The following is a 22,956-nucleotide window of genomic DNA, read 5'->3' as shown; positions in this document are numbered from 1 at the left end:
ATGAGAAGACTGCTAGTAGAGGCATGACGTCAATTGGTAGTTTAAACCGGAAAATGCATCTGCTGTAATTACAGCATTGGAGCTTGGGCATACTCGAAGCCAGTGTTCACACGCACTCCAACCGTTTTCCATATAAAAAGACTCATAGCATGTCATACATATGTCACACAATGAGAGGATCATTAGCGATTCTGTGTATCGCATGTTCTTTCCATTCTCTCATGACAATCAAAAATGGAAACATGACAACTTATTTCGATTTTTTTTTTATTTTTTTACTGAAACACACACTTGATTTTTCACAATTCAACTTTAGGCTCAGACTGAGTTTGATCTTTTTTGTCGGTGCATTTTTATATCATTTATACATAGACTGTTAAAAAAACATGCCTTAAAGAGAAATGAATTAGCTTTTTTTTTTTTTGTTTTGGTTTTGCAGCACACATTCTTTTCTTTCTGTGGGTGTGACTACCTATCCTTGCAAAAACAAAAAGCAGAACAGTTTATTCTTCATTATGTGATCTCTTCAAGAAAGGGCGTGATACACCATAGGTTAAGCGAGACAAACAAAGCCAAGCAAAAACATCAAGGAGAGCAGTGGACTGATTTGTACCACATGCTTGCCCCCTGGGTAATTAAGTCTAATTTCAGGTTTGTGACCAGATTCACATCTACCAAGTCCCAGAATGGCAAACACAACAGGAATCGCTTTCCTCAAAAATGTATTTTGTTGTGCTATGTTTTTACTCAGATTTTTATTTTGTTTCATCACCACTTTCTTTCATTTCATTATTACTCTTTTCAATATTATGTACAAACAGGGTAAATTGCAGCAATTTCCTGTTTAAAAAGTAAGATTTCATTCTGATCCAATTATACATTTTTGGTTGCCCTATGATATTCTTCTCAGAACATTACCTATGCCTTTTTTTTGTATTATTACCACTTTGTTTTCTTTCTTTGCCCTTATTTCTCCGAGTTTTTCCCCCTCATACCATCTGGATACAAAATAAAATACATTTTATGCTGGTAAAGTAAGACTATTTTCTTTTTTTTTAGAGTGCAACTTTATTTTCTGAAATTTATGTGCAAACGGCAGCACAGTGATTGAGCAGTTGATGATGGTGTAGGCCCTACACCATGCAAGGGGCATGACTACTGGGTACACACACGTAATTTGCATGCGGGCAGCATAGCATCGGTTCCCATTCAGTGACGTTGTGAATGTGGGTGTGAATGGTTGTTCATCTGTATACGTGCCCTGCGATTGACCTACGACCAGCAGTATGTTGTCCGTCTTTCGCCCAAAGTAAGCTGGGATAGGCTCCAGCACCCTCCCGCAACACTGTTCAAGATAAGCGGTGTTGAAAATTGATAGATGGATATTAAGACGATTTTGTTCTTGGAATATAACGTATTTATTTTTATATGTTTTTAATTAATTAATTTGTTATTATTATTATTAATAATATATATAACCACCTTTTTTCCACCAAGGATTACATATGTAAAATATGATTTATTCTGGTAAGCAAATATTTTCAAGGAAAAAAGTACGACTTTGATGTTTTTTCAAAACAAATACTTGCTAAGATTTTGTTGAGTTACACTTTGTACATATAACATTGCCATTTTTTCTCTTAATATTTCTTTTTTCTGATAAAACCAACTACGTATTTATGTAACGTTTCAACTTTTTTCTCACACATTTTTTTCGCATAACATTAAGAATCATCCCTGCAAATATCATGAATTATTTCTCCATTTTTTCCCACAAAACATTACAACTTTATCATCTACCCAAGTGTGGAAACACACGCACACAGACACACAAATCAAGACTTTCTTCTGGTAGTTTCCATCACTCGGTTGACATGTTATGAGTAAATTTGTTTTTTAAAAAAAGGTTTAAATGCCCGCAAATCCGAGTGCTAAACGCAGCTAAATGAAGCTAAAAGCCGTTGTTGGTTTTAATAACGTATGAAAAAGGCATTCACGTCAAAGTATAAAACGATTTTAGTTACCTTGTCGCGGTCCCTTTTAAACACGGGCAAAATTCTTCCTTGTGGTCACTCTGAAGTCGCGCGCAGCCACGCACCTCTTCAGTCAATCCTGCAGCACGCCTGTCAAACTCGCGAGATTACCTGACAAACGGGATGTCTCGTTCCTGAAAGTACTGTACTTTAGTTCAATTTGTTTTCTATTTTATTGTTTTATAATTGAATTATAAAACATTTCATTAAACGTCTGAAATTCTGATGTGTATAGGGATACAAATATATACATACAGTATATTATGATTTGTAATCTTTTGATCGGGTTTTCTCCGCTGTCCACCGAGACCTTAGGGGGCGATATGGAGCTAAGTTTAATACTGTGACGTAGAGTGAAAGGTTACAAGCTTGGTATCCCCACATGTGAGTTGCTGATGTTGCGCTCCAACTACAGCGAACCACAACAAACTACTCCAGTCGGTCAGTATCAATGGTTTTATTGCGTATCATAAGTAAATTGGCATCTATTTGGTTGTCATTATGGAAGGAAAATTCTCGTTCTTTGGCAGTTAGCTTCAAAGATTCATCTTCGGACAGACGCGTGACTAGTAGACGAAAATTGAATAATGAATACCTCAAACCACTTTCTCTCTTATTTCACATATTATTTCAGACAAGTTTCTCTATATTGTGGGGTACTCGCGTTTTGTCAGTGACTCCATTGTCGTTTTGTTATTGTCAACTCCCATATGTAAGCTAGTGGTCTCAGCTCCATTTTTGTACAGACGCAATGGCGAAAATGAAAAAAAAAATCGTTGCTACTCATCATCATAATTTTATTATTTTGAATTAAGGGAATTAAAATGGAACTTTGACCATCGAGTGTAAATTGTTAAATGAACACCTCCCTGACGTTGTCACTCCAAAGTGAGCATCATCTTTGCAAAGGCATGATTCCCAGTGTGCAGGTGTCGTGTCCTGAGCCGAAATGAGGAACTTAAAGCTACTGAAGAGCATGCAGAGTTCGCAGCTCCAAGGCCTGGGGTCGCCGCAGTGTTTGGCGCTCCGCAGCGACGCCGAAACGCTCCTGGTCGCCTCCCAGTATTCCATAGCAGAGTTCAACCCTCAAACTGAACAGGTAAGGGAGGTTCTCAGCAGATTTTCTGAACCCTTTCATTTCATCTGCTACATCCCCGATTTGCTTCCAAATTTCAGTTACAAATATCCACCAATAAGGTCATTGCCGGAATTTTGAGACTTTCTCCAAGTTATAATGTCAAAATTACAGCGACGTTTCAAGCGTCACTTGACCAAAATACTCCACTGTGCTATGAAATGTTAAATGTTCTATAAAGTGCTTTGTTACAAAGCGCTATATAAATAAAGATGTATTCACTCATTCACTCCCAAAGACATATTTATGTCTTTTCAGACTTCACACATTCAATCCCATGTACTTAGGTTTTCTTTTTTCCTACTTTTTTTTCAAGACTTAAAGTTTTTTTTTTTTTTTTTTGGCTGGTACTGAATGAGTCAAATAGCACAAATGGAACAGTATTTGTGAGAAGTATGGGCAGTAGAATAAGTGAAGTACTTTAGAAATCAGTTGTGTGTGTGCCCCTACGTGCGTGCATGTTAGGGAGAGAATTTGTTATTTTAGAGTTGTTTGAATTGCTCAGTCCATGTTTTTATAAAATTTCACAAAGATGGCATCTACTTGTCACGTTGTTCCAGTGTGTGTTGAACTCCAAATGATGAACGCTCTGGGATTTGCTCATGTTTTCCTGAAGCCAAATACCCTTTGAAACAGTTTTGCCCTCTTTACATACTAGGTGTAATAGTTATAAATATAATTTCTACATTATCTGTAAAGAAAACTAGTTCTTTCTTTAGAGAAATGTCCCTTATTAAAACAGTCTTTAACATAATAAAATGAGGCTCCAAATGACATGGCTTGGCAGGTTCACATCTGATACGAGCATTCTCCTGCTCGAGTTGTGTAGTTTTTTTTTTTTTTTTAATGCTTGTCGCACGTTTTTTTTTTGTTTGTTTAAAATCCTTTCTGGGTGTAGGTGATAAGCGAGGCCTCGCTGACGGCGGACGGCTACCTCCCAGCAGACGGCAGCGGCTGCGTGGTCGGGCTGCAAGACCTGGCGGAGCTTGAGTCAGCATGTTTGGCCACGGCTGGCGGAGATGTCATCGTCTTTGACTTCAACACCAGCCAGGTACGTTGCACGGGACAGTGTGATTCTGTGTCAAACCAATTACTTGTCTACTCATAACAGTTGGAGTGCGTCGGCAGTGTAGACAGCGGACTGACCTCCATGAGCTGGAGTCCTGACGAAGAGCTCGTCATTCTCACGACAGGTCAGCTGCGAAATTAATTAAATGAATACAGCGTTCCCCTGCTATATAGAGGAACTGTACTATTAAAAGAAAAACATACAAAAAACAGGAAAAAGTATCAGTGATTCATGTTTCTTGTAGGTCAGGAAACCATCATCATGATGACCAAAAACTTTGAGCCCATTACCGAGTTTGCAATTCACCAGGATGACTTTGGTGAAGGTACAGTGAGTCATGTTTTTAATTCATGAAAAATGTAGTCATAAATACTGTTGATTAACATAGTCGTCTTCTTGACAGGGAAGTTCATCACAGTGGGCTGGGGCAAGAAGGAGACACAGTTCCACGGCTCAGAAGGCAAACAGGCTGCGCAGAGGAAGGCCCAGGTGTGTGTGTGTGTGTGTGTGTGTGTGTGTGTGTGTGTGTGTGTGTGTGTGTGTGTGTGTGTGTGTGTGTGTGTGTGTGTGTGTGTGTGTTGTGTGTTCATAGCAGCTTTGCTATTCTTGCATCCATCAAACTGATGAATTTTTGGACAGCTTCTGCTTGAATTTCTGTTTATACTTGTGTACATTTACCGGTAATTTCAAATTTTAATCCATTTTCAGTTTTTAAAAAGTCCCACATCATAGAATTTTAAGGAAAATCATTCCATTGGTTGATGTGGCTATAACATAACAAATTGTGGAAAAAGTGAAACGATGTGAATACTGACCAGATGCCATGTAAATACTTTAGTCATTACCAAACGCGCTTGCAGGACATCAAGCCGGCGGCACAGTGGGACGATCGCCGGCCTCGGGTGACATGGCGAGGGGACGGACAGCTTTTTGCCGTCAGTGCCGTTTGCCCCAATACGGGAGCCCGCAAGGTCCGGGTGTGGAACAGAGAATGTGTCCTGCAGGCCACCAGCGAGCCCATCGATGGCCTGGAGCACCCTCTGTCCTGGAAGTAAGAAGTTTGTTGATTAAAAGTTGATGTTATTTGCAGAAGATGTCTTGAAATTAGCCAACTCAATACCTAAAGTCTTAGTTAGTGTGAGTGTCTGATGCCAACTTGAAAAAGAATAATTCTAATCAAAAAAGCTGAATGGTTCACAAAATTCATGGTTGGTCCGCATCTTGATTTTTGTGATCACAATTTTCGGTGTGGTTCAGTCTACACTGACAATTATTAAAATCAATTTTGTGTTGTGCAATTAGGTTAAATGTTCAAGGGATACTTCACATATTTGTTGCCATTTGCAGCAGTAACAAGTAAATAATTTGACTCCCAACATATCCATCCATCCATTTTCTGATCCGCTTATCCTCACCTGTCTTTTAGGCAATCAGCGTACACCCTGAACTGTAAACAAAATGCCTCGAAATATGCCTGATGTGTCACATGATTAATGCAATTGCTTTTCTCAAGAGTTATTAAAAAAAAAACACACACACACAAAAAACATGTTTCAGACCCTCCGGAAACCTGATGGCAAGCACTCAGCGCCATCCAAACAAGCACAGCGTGGTCTTTCTGGAGAAGAATGGTCTGCTGCATGGAGAATTCACCCTGCCTCTCAGAAAAGACCAGGCCAAGGCATGTTCATGCTTCTATAGCCCGCTATTCTATGTTTTTTGGGCAAAAGATTGATGTGACCCCCCCACCCTTCTCTTTAAGGTGAAGGAGCTTCTGTGGAACAATGACTCCACAGTCCTGGCCATCTGGTTGGAGGATTTAACAGCGGGCGAGGAAGGACGCGTCAACACTTGTGGTGAGTTCAGTCCACTTGTGAGTGTCTCCTACACACTGCATACATGAACATCGTCCTGTCGTCTGCCTGTAGTGCAGCTGTGGACGGTGGCAAACTACCACTGGTACCTGAAGCAGAGCCTGGATTTCGGCACAGACCCAAGCCATGCTCCGGAGTGCATGTGCTGGGACCCTGAGCGGCCCCTGCGGCTGCACATGGCCACCCGCGGTTGGATCTACCTGGCCTACGACTGGGGCTGGACGACGGAGAGGAGCCCGGGCACGGACGCCTCGGACCACGCCAACGTCGCTGTGATTGACGGAGGTAATGACCAATTAGATCAGAGTAATGCTGTTGGTTAATATGATCAAAAATATATAAATCACTTCCCCCCCAGACAAGATTCTGGTGACCACCTTCAGACATAGCATCGTTCCTCCACCCATGTGTTCGTTTGAGCTCCAGCTCAGCTCACCTGTCAATCAGGTTACCTTCCTCTGCCAGCCTCAGAGGACCAATCATCTGGCGGCACTTACCGCAAATGGAAACATAACCATCTACGACCAAGGTGGGTCTCCAAAGTTAATACTAAACGATTTCTTCTAAATGATTAGTTCCAGCATATTGCGTTTAATATGTAGTTTACGACAGCAGTAGATAAGCTTGAACATTATTCTTAAACATGCTTGAATTTGACTTCAAAGGTGAATACTTGTGACTCCAGTTTAAAGCAAAGCCTTGTGAAACTAACAGCCGCATATCTGTTAAATCTTAGAAATGCTTGAATGTGTAGGTAAATGGGATTTAGCAAAATGCATTGTGGAATCTGCCACAAATGTGTCTGTCTATGCATGAAACTTATCATTTGCCCCTTTTAATTTGGCAGATTCTGGAGGAGAACCTGAAAAAGTTGCAAATGAATTCAGAACTATGATTCGTCCCCTGGTCTTCAAGAGAACTTTCAGGTAACAAAACTGTCAGTTACGAATTTGTAAATGCAGTACTCTTAAAAGGGTTACTTGTTCTTTTTGTAGCACGGCCATTCACCAAGAGGCGCCCCTGTTTCTACGACATTTGCTGTGGCTTAAGGACAATCTCTTTGTGGCTGTCAGCAAGGGTTTGGTGCCCATGTCCTCTGCCCTAATACTGCTGCGCCCCAGCCAGGACACAGAAGCCAATACACTCTCTGTCAGGTACTGAATGAAACGAACCCTTCTGCAACAATGATGACAGGTTGAATTATTCATTTTTGTTTTTCCCTTTTTAACCACTGCAGATGTCGGCTGGAAGTGAATGGTGTTGTGACCAACGTTGTCCACTGTTGTAGCACACGTTTGGTGGCCCTACAGCTAGAAGACGGCCGCATCAGGAAGTTCCTCTGGGGTCAGTCGACAACACTCACACGAGACCATTCCATGCTTGAGCTGACTCCACACTTGTCTGTACTCATTGATCTGCACACATGGGACAGGGGGCCCATGGCCCGGTACAATTGGTCATACACGTGCAATGTATACGTGGCATAAAATGATTGTAACGTTATTGCTCTTTGCCAGTCATTCATGTTAACTGCCACCTTGCACAATAGAAATACACAGAAAAACTAGGACAAAAAATCTACAGCTCCAACATCATGAGACACTCAGTCACATGAGCAAGCATATTGTACATCATGTGATTAATGTGATTGCCCCTCCCACCACTTATTGCAGGTAACCACCATTTTGCACAATAGAAATAAACAAAATAAGATAAGAAAACCTTGAAGAAAAAATACCCACTAATAATCCACAGCGCATCATGTAAAAGTAATATTTTTGTGTAGATTGTGCCGATCCTTCATTGGAGGATTGGCGCGACTCCAGTGGGTGCAGCGTTAACTTCCCCGTGCCCTGCACTCAGATGGCTCTCTGCAGCGTGGATGGCCAGGTAAATCCAAACTGAATAGTACAGAGTTTTTTTTTTTTTTTTAATTTTGTTTTGTTTTTTTAAAACTTTGTTTCAAGCCAAAATTTGAGTTACGTGCAAGCTTCAGATGCACCTTGAGTAAGGTTTTTTTCCCCCCTCTATTTTCAAACAAAGTGTTTTGTGTTTTGTTTTCTTTTTGTTTTTTTGAAGTGGCAGGGACCATCTGGAATAGATGAATAGTGTTTCAAGTCATTTCAATTGGGAAATTGATTTGATATATGAATAAATTGACATATAATGAATGAGTAAAATGACTTTCGAAGATGGTCATGGATTAAATTAAATTTGTAAGTCGAGGTAGCACTTACTTGTTGTGATTTAAAACCAACACTAACTTTAATTCAGGAGTGTCTGCTGGGCCTGACGGACAGATCTCACCTGTACGCTGTTGACATGGAGGTAGGCGGCCATTTTGGCAAGCTGGCTGACACTGGCAACATGTCTCCGTTCAACTTGTCTGCGTCATGTCTACCTTCAGCTCGCCTCCAACGTGTCGTCCTTCGTCGTCTGTGACGACTTCCTGGTGGTCACCACGCAGTCGCACACATGCCGCTGCCTCCAACTGAGCAAGCTCAGCCTTAAAGGTACAAGACTACCATTTTTTTAAAATTCAATGACATTTTCCATGATTTATGAGTGGACAATGTGGGTCCATATTTTTACAGTTTGTATTGAGACTTAATCATGTTTGAAATGATCTGTGTAATACTCAAGGAGTTTGGGTGAATGCTCAAATGCATGGAAAATTAGAGGGAACATTGCTTTGCGGTGAAGGAGAGATTATGAGGGTATACTGTACAATTCATGTACCCATGCAAGAAGAAATAAAGCAAATTCCAGTCGGGAAAAAAACAACAAAAAATTATTTTGAATATTGTCACCGTTTGATTTTTCCCAAATTTAAAGGGAATAACGTCAATTTAAAATCTGAAATCAGGTTTTTGTGTGTGTTGAGGGATGTGGGGGCGTTGATAGGTGAAACAAGGCATTTTATTTTAAGGTCATGTCACTGAGCCCTAATAAACGCACTTGGGAAATGAAAACACCCACAGCGCTGCAGGCAGCCTTGGCCCAGGACGGCGGGCAGAATGATGAGACCCTACGACGGGTGGAGCGGGGGTCCCGGGTGGTCACAGTGGTGCCACAAGACACGCGAGTGGTCTTACAGGTGAGCCGCGAATGACCATCCTCTGCCGCTCGCAATCACCTGCAGATGTTCATCGTGGTGCGTTTGTGTGTGCAGATGCCACGTGGGAATTTAGAGACTGTCCACCATCGGGCTCTGGTGCTGGCGCAGCTCAGGCAATGGCTGGATGAGTAAGTAGAGGAGAATGCAGAAGTCCGTCAAGGCTCAATACTCGTGTGTGTGTGTGTGTGTGTGTGTGTGTGTGTGTGTGTGTGATGTACAGGAAATAAAGATTCATGCAGTGACTGCTCTTTTGTTTTCCAGTTTGAGGTTCAGGGAAGCTTTTGAGTGTATGAGGAAGCTGCGCATAAACCTCAACCTCATTTATGACCACAACCCAAAGGTACTCACAAAGCTCTATTATTGATATTGCCATGAATTTTGATGTAATATATGGAAGAGGTGACACTCACCCATTTTGTTCGCATTAGGTCTTCCTCGAGAACACACACACGTTCCTCACGCAGCTCAACTCCATCAACAACATCAATCTGTTCCTCACAGAGCTCAGGTCAGCCCAACATTGTTATGTGAAGACCCCGCCTGCTATGAGTTCTTTTTCATTTTTTTAATCTTGCATCTTCTATGGCGCCGTCAGGGAGGAGGACACCACGAGCAGTATGTATCCTCGCCCCGGAGGATGCTCGCAGCACCAGCAGCCAACGCACGCCTCTGGATGCAAGAAGGTGGACGTGGTGTGCGATGCTATTCGCAAAACAATGGAGGACACAGACCCCAACAAGTTAGTGACAACCGTCAGTGGGAATGAATAAAAATACATTAAATGGTTCGAGGGGGGAAAATGTCTTATTTAATTACAGTTTTGTTTGCCCGGGAGACTTAAAATTGTAAATACATATGTATTTATCTATTTTCTTCCTCCACATTTTATTATTTTAATCTTTTTTCATTACGGGGTAATTTAAAAAAAACCCAGAATTTAGATGTTCTCAATATTTCATTTTAAAAATATGTAATATATAAATCGCAGGATATGGCACCTCTAATATGCCATTGTGTTATTTTCCACAAATATCTATAAAATAACACTCCAAAAAGGTGCTTGATTCCCATTGGTTCAGGTTCTGTCTCTCCATCCTAACGGCGCACGTGAAGAAGTCAATTCCTGAGCTGGAGATCGCCCTGCAGAAAGTCCACGAGCTTCGAGGTGAGCAAGACACTTTGGGACACTCTGATATCGTTCTCTGGTTTGTCACAAAGAGCACTAAACACACAGCATTTTTTTTTTTTCAAGCCAAATGTTCGAAATGGCTCTGAGTACAAACAAAATTTGCCAACACGTTTGCAGTGAACCCCCCTGAAGGAGACGGTGGCGTGAATGCCGAGGAGGCACTGAAGTACCTCCTCTTCCTCGTCAACGTCAACGACTTGTACGAACACTCGCTGGGGACGTACGACTTCGACCTGGTGCTTATGGTCGCCGAGAAATCACAGAAGGTACAAAAAAAGTCTGAGCGTCATTGGTTGCTTGTCTGTGTGCGCTCTGCGATTGGCTGGCAACCAGCCCGTGGTTTACCTCGGTGCTTGCTCAGTAGTTTAACTCTGAAGAGGATAAGCAGCATATAGTCATGAATGATGTCAGAGGTTTTAGAGGCAAAGGCGGCCAGATTTTATATGAGTGAAAACCCCCGATGTTGTATGTGCAACAGGACCCAAAAGAGTACCTCCCCTTCCTAAACATGCTGAAGAGCCTGGAGGTCAACTACCAGCGCTACACGATCGACAAACACCTGAGACGTTACTGCAAGGCGCTGGTGCACCTCAGCAACTCTGGTAGGCCTCCATTTTGCCTCAAACGGAAAGCCACTTGTACACAGAGGTGGGTAGTAGCGAGTTGACTTTACACCGATCTAAAACGCTTCAGTACGACTGTTCCAGTTCAGTTCTTATGTCCCGTGCATGCGTGCATTTTTGTATTGTTTTTTTTTTTTTCGTTAGCGGTAAAAGTATACAATACCGATGATGATGATAATAATAGCCAAGTATCGCTAATTCTAACCATCATTTGGCTAACAGCTCTTTTTGCACATTTACATTGCGTGCTTATGCACTACGAGTTCTGAAAACATTCTTGATCCCCGCCAGGAATTTCAAAATACTGCCAACCGGCACCAGATACCGGTTTCGAGTGGCAGAACCGACAGCGAGACCACACTGCGTAGTCTGTTAGCTCCAGTGCAACATCTCTGGTGCATTGAGAGATTATAGCTTGTTTGACCGTATTGTATTTTTATACAAATCATATTCAAATATCCATCCATTCCATCCATTTTCCGAACCGCTTGATCCTCACTAGGGTCGCGGGGGGTGCTGGAGCCTATCCCAGCCATCTCCGGGCAGTAGGCGGGGGACACCCTGAATCAGTTGCCAGCCAATCGCAGGGCACACAGAGACGAACAACCATCCACGCCCACACTCACACCTAGGGACAATTTAGAGCGTCCAATCAGCCTGCCACGCATGTTTTTGGAATGTGGGAGGAAACCGGAGCACCCGGAGAAAACCCACGCAGGCCCGGGGAGAACATGCAAACTCCACACAGGGAGGCCGGAGCTGGAATCGAACCCGGTACCTCTGCACTGTGAAGCCGACGTGCTAACCACTGGGCTACCGGGCCGCCATATTCAAATAATAATAATCAAATCAAATACACATCATATAAAACATTTTATAACTTGAGCTTTAAATTAGGAGAGTATTGATTGGATCACTTAGAAAACCAACCTTTGTTGAGCCAATGTACCGTATTTTCACGACCATTCGACGCACCGTATGGTTGGGCGCAGTCTCATTAATGGGTGCTATTTCTGTATTTTACACATAGACAAAACGCACTGTATTATTGGGCGCAATTTTAAAGTGGTAAAACATACACCAGCTTAAACATACGGCATGCATGCGCGCACGCTAAAAACACGTTAGCTTGTAGCATACGGTAGCATGCCAAGACAAACAGATACAAGCTAAAAACACGTTTTTAAAAAGGCAACGGAAAACTGAGTTCTGTTGTATTTTATTTAGCCATCGTACAATGTACTCACGTTTTTCGATCAATCATCACCCAGAAATCCATCAAAGTCCTCATTCTCTGTATCAGAATTGAACAATTGTGCAAGTACCGGTAATCCATCAAAAACGCCGTGTTCCCTCTCGTTGTCAGTCACTCTCATTGCCATGTGGCTCCACAGAAATGATGCCGGCTTTGCCAAAAAGTCGAACAACAGTGCAAGCAGACACGTTCGTCCAAGCAGCCACAATCCATTCGCAAATTGTGGCGTAACTTGCCCGGCGCTGCCTCTCACTCTTTGTAAAGTTGTGTTTGCCATCGATCATTCATTGTTCCCATGCCGTTCGCAACTTTACTTTGAACGCCCGGTTGATGCCGATGTCCAGCGGTTGGAGTTCTTTAGTCAAGCCTCCGGGAATAACGGCAAGCTCAGAGTTCATTTACTTGACTTGGTTTTTCACCGCTGCTGTGAGATGGGCACGCATGCCAAAAGCATAACCGATGGCTTGAAGTTTGAACTGAGCTTCGTAGGCGTGTCTCTTTGTAGAATTTATTTTCGGGGCTTCTTAGAAACCAAAACCGAATTTGTTTTGCAACAATGCACATAGCCACACTCTATACAGGTGTTGGTACCTGCTTGTAGCGTCCCTTTAGCATCCACTTACACGCCCACCCTTCACTCATTGGCGGACTTCTTCCCCGCATGCCTGTCACTCAGGTCTGCCTTTTCTCTCTCTTTCTCTCCATATATGTATATATACACGCCCACCCTTCACTGATTGGCCGACTTCTTTGCCGCATGCCTGTCCACAGTCACTTCCGCCTTTTCTCTATATAAACAGCGTGTCGGCTGTCAGTCAGGTTTTGGAACTCAGCGCATAGACAAGACGCTCCGCATCATAAGGCGTCCTGTCCATTTTGGAGAAAATTTTAGACTTTTAATGGCGCCTTATAGTCGTGAAAATACGGTACCTATTATGCATTAGAAAAATCTCACAGGTAATGAGCAAACAAAAAAGAAAGAAATGATGGTATCGTGTTTGGCTAATTTCAAGGAAAAGTTATCCTCTGGAAAAAATGTTTTTAAATGTTTTATTTGTTATCGTGACAGGCCTACAGATCACTTCCCTATTTGGTACAATTTTGCAAATAATGTACCTCAATATCTTACCGTAATTGGGTGTTTTGTTTTAGGAGATGAGCATTTTCCAGAAGTTTTACAGTTGGTGAAGGAGCAGAAACTTTACAGCCAAGCTCTGCGTCTGTACTCGGCCGACGGTGCTCACTACAAGGTACATCACATTCCCCACCTTCCCGCTCAGCTTCCTATCACAAACGCGCGACCTCCCCCAAGGCACTGAGCCGCGCCTATGCCAAGCACCTACTAGAACAGCAGCAGGCAGAGCAGGCTGGCCTGATGCTGTGGAGATGTGGCGAGCTCGACAGCGCCCTGCAGGCCTTCGCCACCGGCGCCAGCTGGAGAAACGCTGTCTGTGTGGCGCAGCAGATCCCGCTGTCCAATGACAGGCTTGCCCTGCTGGCCCGAGAACTGGCAGGTAATTCAACATGGCCACTGAATGCTCTGCCGCTTAGCACAGAGGCACCATGTTCATATGAAAGGCTTTGGTGATATACAAAAATTTGATCATTCAAGATAAATATTTTTTTCCTGATCTTTGTGACCTATAACTTGTGGAACTAGATTAAAAAACAAAATACTAGTAAGATAAGGACGTTGCACAACTGTGCTCTCCTTCCCATAACTGGGTTGTGTTCAGAATCAACTAGTCACATTCAACTCGTGAAATTGGTTAGCACACAACTGGCATATTTTGATGTGACTTACTTACAGGTACTGTAACTGCAATGAAAGAAGACTTAATAAATGCAGTGTCTCGGTGTCCCCAGCTTTGGGACATAAGAGATGATGTACACAGTGATGTGTTTAATCAGACACTGGTTCCTGCTCAGCCTGAAATATACCTCAGGGCTTTCTTTTGCACCTTTGAAAGAGACATCTTGCCAAAGTGCGGTCTCCTTCTGATCTAAATCAGCAGGAAATTTCCCTATTTACCTTCTGGTAGACTGCTACATAATTTAAAATATATACTGTATATATTTGGTACTGCTACTTAGGAGAAATTAAGTATTAGAAATTAGATGATTGAATCAATTTTCTTACATACGGTAAAATTGTGTTTGTAAGTGTGCCTTGATTGTCTTTGCCGTTTATTTTGTTATTTGGTAATTGTTTGCCTTCAGGAAAGCTGAGCGGACAGCGACGCTATGCGGAAGCAGCCATGTTGCTGGACCAGTACGCCAAAGTAAGTTGTTCACACAAAAACAGCCGTTTGTTATCATTAATGGTAATAATAGTTCATTTGTGGGGGTTTTTGACCATGCAGGACTGTGAGGAGGCCATCTCGACGCTGATTTCCGGTGCGGCCTGGGAGGAAGCACTACGACTGGTTGGTGGGAAAAAAATAATGCACCCATGTGATCACAATAATAGCACTGACAGAACAGCCCCGTAGGCTATTCTTGTTGTCGTTTGGGCTAATTAATAATCAGCCCAGGAACATTGGACAACATTTCCCATCTAATTTTTTTCCCTTTACTGTTCATGTATGTAGTTGAATAAGCACCGTTTTCGACAGCTGCTTCACGTCTCTGTTGCATTCAGTCCACCAATTTCTGGCACCTGTGAAGTAGTATTCTAAACCACTTTGTTCCTCCCAGTTGAAGTTTACTGTCAAAATAAGAAAATATATATTGCGAATTACACATTGTGCATTTAAAACAAGCCTTGAAAATAGTCAGATTGCTTAAAGCTAGCATACAGGTATAAAGGAAAACACTATTGACCTATTCACGGTTAGCATCAATCGCTGCGATTTTAGAAACAAGAACAAAGTTATTTCAGCACAAATGGTGGAGTAACACATTAAGGAAGTTAATATAATTTTTTTACTGGCATATATTATTTATCCTCCATGACTATTATGACAGCATGTTAATAAGTCACTTAGAGTCGAAGTTTGTACTAGTTTTCTCTTTGCCTGCATTACTATATTATACTGCCTCCAGGTGGCCAAGGCAGGCACACCAAAGGAGCAGTAAAATAATTTGTGATGCCCAAAATGTTTGTCTTTACATTCTTACTCTGTTTTTATATGTCCAATATGGTAAAGTGCCATTTTTCCTTGGTTTTTATTTTATTTTGACGCAGGATGGAACTCATAAGAATTCCTATTTATTTCAGGATAGATCGTTTCAGATATGAGTGATTTGATATATGGGCGTGGTCACGCAACAAATTCACCTCATATCTTTTCTCGCCTCACATCTGTGTTGCATAGAGTCCACCAACTTTGGAAACTTTAATCCCGGCCCATGATGTTCTCTGTACTTTGAGCCCTACTGAATATTTTTTTCTGAATATGTCCTGTTTCCGACAAGTGCTTCACACATTTATTGCCTTGTTTTGTACAAGTACAAAATGGAAAGTACATATGTTGATCGTGCTTTAATTTCCACCTACTGTTAGTTAATTGGAATATTTTTTTTCTATGCTTGAGATTCACATGTACGACAGAGCGGACATCACAGAGACAGACCTGAAACCCGCCCTGGTTGAAGGTAGTTTAAAAAGCCATTTTGTGCGCAACTTTTTTCTCTGAAGTAAAATCTCCCCCACCCCGCCTCGCAGCTGCCTTAGCACAGACTTTCCTGGTGGAGACGCAGGCGGCCGCCTTCTCGCGCCACCGCTCGCGCTTGGCGCTGGTACGGCAGCAGAAAGAGGACAAAGCCCGGCGGATGGGCGTGCTGGGTGAGGATGCGGAATGGTGATATGTTGCCATAGCAACCTCAGCATTGAAACAAACCAACATCTCATCTCATCTGGCAGATGAGGACGGTCCTGACTGCGTGGACGCTGAACTTTACTCCGAGGCCAGCAGCGTCATGAGCGCGTCCAAGTACTCGCACAGCAACTCGCGTGTCTCCTCGTAAGACACACACATGCACGAAGATAATACCCTTTAGACACCTTGGTCAAATGAATCATTTCTATGTGGTCAGATGTATACAAAGGGCCGTTAATGCATATAGATGCTATAGATCACAGGTGTCAAAGTCAAGGCCCGGGGGCCGCATCTGGCCCACCACATAATTTTATGTGGCCCGCGAAAGCAAATCAAGTATGTCAACTTCCATGATGCTAAAGTCTGAACCAAAATTTGTAATTGTCATATGTAATCCATAATAACATGGGGATATTGCAAGCATTTTCTCGTTGCCAAAACCCTTCTTACATTAACGTAAAAAAATTTAAACAAGTCATTCTTCTTGACTTCTGATTCCAAAACTAGTTATCCATCAACTTGTTCTGCACTGTGTATGTAATATGTGGTAGTGATTAAATATTTATATGGTTTCACAAAATTCAGTCATATCGGCCCTCCAAGGGAAACCGTAACTACAATGTGGCCCGCGGCAAAAATGAGTTTAACACCCCTGCTGTAGATTATGATTGGTGTCCAGGTCTGTCCCTTTAATTTAAAAAATAATACATGAAAAGTTTTAGCTTTGCACACAAGTGTGTTCCTGAGTTGAGTGGGCGTATAGCAATCATAAAGTCGGCAAATACATGAATAATGAGTGGTGAATGTAGGTAACGCCGCCGCCAAAATAGAATTGGCACATATTGTCTCTAAGCATACAAGACAGATATGTTTGCATTTAAATTTGGGAAACTGCTTCCTATTTTACCAGAATATGACCTCATTTGGTCTTGGCACTGCTTTTTGCCAGGACCCGCTCTCTTCTCTGATGCTCAAATACAGTCTTGGGGTTAGAGGTGGTAGTAACCAATGTCTTCCATCAAGTGGTGTTCTTAAAACTGCTCCGCTTCAGTCAACGTTATTTTCAGAAATTAATCAAGGGTGACTCAGCGTGTGTGCGGGGCTCGGCTGCCAGTTGCCCATTCCTAATGTATATGTGTGATACTGATCTTGGTGGAGTAAAATCCCCAAAATATAATTCACACTCTATACCAGTCTTCCTCAACTGGCAGACCGCGATCCACGACCGGACCGCCGACCTCCTCTGTCCGGACCCTCGGCAAATTGTATAAAACAATCAATTATAAAGTGATTTTTACGTTATACATTTTATATTTTTGGACTATAATCTGCGCATTACCGCGATCGCTTGTTAAAATTATCCGTTGTATTCTTTGCGTGCACTAACAGATGTATTGCAAAGGACCGCAGCAGCGCGACTGTGTGTGTATAATGTTTGACTAACTGGAGACCCTGGCTGAGCAGGGCATGTCGGCGATAACGATGCGCTGATTGGCTCCTCTGCACTTAAGGTGTGCCCATACATATGCGTCAGCATATACGATGCGCTGATTGGCTCCTCTGAATTTAAGGTGTGCCCATACGTAAGCGTCAGCACGCGTCTATCCCAATACACACGCATTCAAAATGGGTGATTGTGTCAGGAAACAGACGCATGCGCGACGTCACAGTGTGCTCACAGCTTCAGCCCAGGAGAGTCGCACACAGACAATTAGACAAGACGAATCGCGGGAGGTTTCGATTGTGTGCAGTTTTGCTCCCGTCTACCCGGGGATCTTTGCAGCTGTTTAACTGCAGAACCCCGCAACATGGTAAATGAACATCACAATGGCGTCCTCAAATAATATTTGCATGCCTCAGACATTGCATTCACCTATAGTGGAAGAACAGCACTGCACATTCCTGTGGTCCTTGTGTCAGTATTTACTATTTAAAATGGTTTTTAACTCCTCTTCTGATATATTTTTCAGTCATTTCAGAGAGGATGTGAAAAGGGGAATTGTACAAATGAAAAGGATGTTTTTGTTTTCATGTTCAGTATTTATTTTGGTAAAATGATTGTTGAAATGATTGTTGATGAAATGTTTTGTTTTTGTTAAATTAAGGGGAAAAAAGACAACTACTGTTGAACAAAGTTAAAGTAAAAATGTCTTATTTCCCTAAAAGGGCTATTTCTATTATTAAGCAGGCACAACTTAACAAAATAAAAGAGTTCCTGTGCCTCAACACAATACCTCTCATTATTTGCTGTGTACTGGCAAAGTGAATAATTGTTATTTTCATACACCCCATTATTGGTTGGTTGTGAGGAGTGTTGATTTGTATAAGCTTGGCTTGACCATACTAAATGGGCATATAGCCCTGCTCCCCATGACCGCCGTGCATGGGACCGGACCTTGGTCTTATTAAAAAAAAAAAAAAAGGTGGACCTACAGCATTTTTAGTTGAGGACCACTGCTCTATACATCTTTGATTCTTTAGCCTGAAATATTATGTTTGAATATAAATATGCAACCAAGTGCCATTAAATGTTAAATAAGGTGATATTTTAGGAGGTCTTCCAAAAACCGCCGCAAGGCTGAGAGAAAGAAGCTGAGTCTGAAGGAAGGAAATCCCAAGGAAGAAAAAGCGCTCATGTACGCCCTAGGAGAGATCATCACCAGCGTGGACAAAATGAGAGGTGAACGCCGCACGCTTGAACATTTTGATGGCGCTCTGCCCATTGTGGGGGATTCATGTTTCTGTGGTTTGATGCATCATCGTGTTCTGCAGAGGAGATTCAGGCGCTGCTCAAGGCTCTCGTGCTCTTCCGCTTCGACAAGCAAGCCGATGAGCTGCGGCTCATCTTTCAAGAAGCGCTGCATGCCATGGAGGAGGCCATCCCGGAAGTGTGGCCTCAGAACACGCACAGCAGCCACGCACCGGTAACCACTTATCTTTCATCACATTCATGACCAAAATAGTAATATGATCCATTTTCAGATGTATAGTTCAGTCTACATCAGAAATAGACATACAAAATAAGAATCATCCTGTAGCGATAAGACTTGTAGTGGGTCATGAAGTCACACAATTTCTCATTTCTTTCGTGAAAATGGTAAATTGTGACTTTGGAATTATATAACATAGGATCATGGGTGTGTATCTACATTATAATTTCAGTCGTGAGGCACCATTTAAAAATTATTTAATATATTTTAATTTTGTGATGAATAGCTAACATTTAAAAATAACTGATTTTTCTCATGGTTTTGTTAAATTACAGGAAACATTTTTGTAAAGTTGCTCTTACAATGTGCATTTTTTTTTTTAAATTAAGAAAAAAAGGGTTACCTTTAATTGGTAAAGAACAGATGACTAAAAAGGTTTTTTATTTCTATTTATCAGAGATGTGTTCCTCGAGCCGGTCCTTGGCCTCGAGGACCGGCTCGAGGACCGAGGGGCGGTCCTTGGGCCTTGGCCTTGGAGTCAAGTCCTTGGTCCTTGGCCTTGGCCTCGGGAGTCAAGTCCTTGGCCTTGGCCTCGGATTGCCGGTCCTCGGACACAATGAGAGATTAGAGCCTCGAATCCCTTGCATAAGGACCGCAAAAATCACGAAGGAATCTAAAAAATTCCATCGAAGGAAACCCATATTGATGGATTAACTCTGTCGCTTTAAGAGGGGCGGGTCTGCCACTGACAGGTGACAGTTAGCGCTACGTGTAAAGAGCGACATCACAGTTAGTTTCAATCACGGTTTGTTGCGTTCGCGATCGGCAGTTTAAATAGCGTGTAAAGCCTTTCTGTAACAGTGGTGTCTTTTATTTAGTTATTTTTGCACAGTCGTCACGTTTGTGCGGTCTCACTAGAATGTTTGTTTGAACCAAGTAATTTGCGTTACAGCTGGAGTCAATAATGTTGGCACTTCACTTTCGGGTTTGGCCGTTGGGATTTGGAGTCCTTTTGCTCGATTCCAGTTATGTTTGCTGAATGCTTTCTCATGTTTGGAATAATGAATATTGATAATACATAGTTTAAAATCATGGTTGATTTAATTATTTGTTATTATTATTGTGAAGTTGAAGGTATTAATTAATGTAGTATTAGTGGTAGTGGTAATAATAGTAGTACTCAGAGAATGGTTAGAGATTCAGCCATCTCGTTACCTCGAGACGCCTAATTTTCCCACGGGACGCACAGTTCCAAACAATGTGCGTTTTTGGGACGCAAGGAAATTTCTCAGCCAAAACAAACAAACTACGGCAAGCCTGAGGATTTCACAGTAACAATCGTTACCGGTAGCGTGTCGTTTCCGTGGCGTCATTTTCACGGCACCGAAAAATAGTTTAATTATAAAAGGCGCCGCACTTGAATTGACTGTGTGATCCACACGATTTCACTGCGCCTGTATATGATGTGGTGTGGTGTGCGAGTGTTTCTTCTAATTTACTTTTGTTTTGTTTTCAGTGTTGGGGGGGGGGGGGACACAACAGATGACGTTATGTGCGCATGCGGGTTGTTATTTTAGTCCGCAAACTTAGGAATCGCGCGGATGAAAGTTTGAGATGGCGGCGAAAAAAACTCACCAAGGTCTACTAATTACGACATTTAAGAAATGGGAATGCCAGTCTGATTTTTCGTATGAATCGTCCAAAGGGCGTATCACTAAACTCACCTGTGACGTAGGCACAGAACGCGAGCGCGAAATACGACGCGAGGCACGATTACGAGGCAAATTGGTCATTCGATTTGTAGGCTAATCGCTGTGAAAAATATTATGAAACAGTATTGGTTATTCTATAATTTACTGGTTGTAGCATGGTAACTTTATGAATAAAACATTCGTCACAAGGTGTAGTAATGCTAATGTTAACTGTTGGTAGAACTAATGACGTGTGTTAAATTCTTTCGTCAAATTGATCGTAGCTTACACATGCATCGTCTTGGGAAGAGGATGTCAAGCCACATCAATACTTAGCTGTATTAATGATTACCAGTCAATTAATCTTTGCAGTGTGAGATTGGAAAAAATACTCTGATGATGCCACATGAGTGCACCAGTTTTTGATCCATTTATTTTTTGGAATAAACCTGGAGTACACAGCTGCTGATGTAATGTTCATTGTTAATGCATAGTTTCCAAACATTGACCCTTGAAACAGACTTTTGAGTTTCGGAATTCTTGATTATCAATATCAGTCAAAATAGAACAATGGGTTCCCATGATGAACGTTTACGGAACCCAACATTAGTTACCGTGGTTTCCCATTGGGTAATCCGACGGAACCGAAAAACGGTTACCATGAATTTCCGAAATCCTCAGGCCTGCTCCTGAATTATTTAAATTTTTGCAGCATTTATTTATCATTGTATGTATATGTTGTTGTTTGTGTTATTATCATATGCAATTGAATAAGTAGACCCTTTCAGAATTCGAAATTTGGGACTCTCTCAATGCATTATGGGACTCATACTTTTCTGATCAGCGAGTCCCTGGGACTCGCTGCCGGTAAACTGTAAAATTATCACTGAGAGATTACCGCTTTTTCTGCACTCAGTGATTGACTTCTATGCAAAGTCATTTCTCAACTTGTCTTCCGTGCCATGTCATGCCTGTTGAGTGTTGATTTACTTCATATTAAGAAACGACTGCACTAAAACATTAATTCATAAATGTATGTCATATGCTTTTATTTTTGTTTTTCTCAGTATAAATAACACGTACCCTGACTGTTCTACTCTTTGAATAAAAACACTTCATTCAAGCATTAGGGAGTGCAAAGGGTTATGATGGAGGGGTGTTGCAAATCATGAAGACCTGCCAAGTGGTATGATAGCATTGTTTTATACATGTCCTCGGCAAGGCCTCAGCTTCAAAATCAGTCCTTGGTCCTTGGCCTTGGCCTCGGAATATTTCCCAAGTCCTTGGCCTTGGCCTTGCCCTGGAAAATTTTCCAAGTCCTTGGCCTTGGCCTCGGAGTCAAGTCCTTGGTCCTTGGCCTCGAAGGCAAGTCCTTGGTCCTTGGCGTTGGCCTCGGAAAATTTCCCAAGTCCTTGGCCTTGGCCTTGCCCCGGAAAAAATTTCCAAGTCCTTGGCCTTGGCCTCTGAGTCAAGTCCTTGGCCTTGGCCTCAGGTTGCCGGTCCTTGGACACAACACTGCTATTTATGAAGTTTATTTTATGGAGATGTTCATTTTTTTCCAATTAACAAAAACAATGGAAGTGCGTAAACATTGCGGCTTCTACAGGTTCAGGGGGATTAAGAGCCTGAAAAATATCATTCATTTTTGATGCATAAATATTTTCAGGCTCAAGAAATGCCTTGCATTGTTTCAAATGAAAACAAATCTCTGAATGTTTGCCATTTGTGTGCTTGTTGCTTTTCAGCTGACGGGACCCGACTCAACGGCCAACAGCATCATGGCTTCCTTCCAGCAACAGCAGGCTTCGCTAACATCGCAACAAGGTCATCAAGCTCATCAATTTTGGTCAAATTACCACACAAGCACTATATTATATACACACACACACACACACACAAAATGAGTGTGTGTGATTAAAACTAATTTAACTTCGCCTGATACCAAAAATAAAAATGTTCCACATTCTCTAAACATCAAATTTAATTGGTTTATACACATTACATTAAAGAAACGTTTTTGGGGGTCTTTGGTCTTTCACGCTTTTATTTTTGTAATGAAATGAATATCCTTTAAAAAATGCTTTGAATCTTGTCTCCATCCAGATATCGCGATCTCGACTCCGCCTACCATGAGAACCGGAGTCAAGTGGAATCTGGACTTTTGAGCTCAACCCTTTTTTTTGTAATATGAAAGAAAATAAAAATTATGTAATAGAGA

General features: G+C 42.0%; 2 protein-coding genes across 4 annotated transcripts in view; one reads left to right on the top strand and one right to left on the bottom strand.

The window, feature by feature from the left end:
• The window catches only part of arhgef37 (Rho guanine nucleotide exchange factor (GEF) 37), a 21,072-nt gene extending 18,947 nt beyond the window's left edge, over positions 1-2,125 (bottom strand). For both annotated transcript variants that reach the window (XM_086137816.1, XM_086137836.1), the window contains exon 1: positions 2,025-2,125. The gene's annotated coding sequence lies outside the window, so the exon portion shown is untranslated. The remainder of the gene's footprint in view (positions 1-2,024) is intronic.
• On the top strand, positions 1,983-22,956 carry elp1 (elongator acetyltransferase complex subunit 1). 2 transcript variants are annotated; one of them, XM_086137799.1, is made up of 36 exons: positions 2,173-2,474; positions 2,956-3,132; positions 4,067-4,219; positions 4,280-4,361; positions 4,482-4,562; positions 4,641-4,726; positions 5,098-5,288; positions 5,795-5,918; positions 6,000-6,093; positions 6,166-6,396; positions 6,470-6,640; positions 6,959-7,037; positions 7,107-7,265; positions 7,349-7,455; positions 7,898-8,001; positions 8,386-8,439; positions 8,519-8,624; positions 9,093-9,208; positions 9,284-9,357; positions 9,491-9,569; positions 9,658-9,737; positions 9,825-9,968; positions 10,309-10,394; positions 10,536-10,684; positions 10,897-11,020; positions 13,449-13,546; positions 13,609-13,810; positions 14,517-14,578; positions 14,660-14,722; positions 15,833-15,893; positions 15,964-16,083; positions 16,162-16,261; positions 18,670-18,797; positions 18,890-19,041; positions 22,484-22,562; positions 22,842-22,956. In XM_086137799.1, the coding sequence occupies exons 2-36, from the start codon at positions 2,983-2,985 to the stop codon at positions 22,901-22,903; spliced, it is 3,951 nt and encodes a 1,316-aa protein (XP_085993925.1). In that variant the 5' UTR covers positions 2,173-2,474; positions 2,956-2,982; the 3' UTR covers positions 22,904-22,956. The 2 variants fall into 2 exon arrangements, 1 of the variants encoding a protein (XP_085993925.1); XR_015103894.1 differs by lacking the exons at positions 18,670-18,797; positions 18,890-19,041; positions 22,484-22,562; positions 22,842-22,956 and having other exon boundaries at positions 1,983-2,474; positions 14,660-14,726; positions 16,162-16,189.

Source organism: Hippocampus guttulatus, chromosome 2 (genome assembly GCF_054856545.1).
Source record: "Hippocampus guttulatus isolate MCC_2025c chromosome 2, RoL_Hgut_1.0, whole genome shotgun sequence".
Lineage (NCBI taxonomy): Eukaryota > Metazoa > Chordata > Actinopteri > Syngnathiformes > Syngnathidae > Hippocampus > Hippocampus guttulatus.
This window is presented reverse-complemented; position numbering and strand designations above follow the sequence as displayed.

What these genes read in the sequence shown, in the direction of transcription:
- elp1 (XM_086137799.1), top strand. Translation starts at nt 2,983, where the DNA reads ATGAGGAACTTAAAGCTACTGAAGAGCATGCAGAGTTCGCAGCTCCAA. An exon ending in GAGCACCCTCTGTCCTGGAA is followed by an intron (nt 5,289 to 5,794) that starts GTAAGAAGTTTG and finishes AACATGTTTCAG; the next exon opens with ACCCTCCGGAAACCTGATGG. An exon ending in GCTGGCCCGAGAACTGGCAG is followed by an intron (nt 13,811 to 14,516) that starts GTAATTCAACAT and finishes GTTTGCCTTCAG; the next exon opens with GAAAGCTGAGCGGACAGCGA.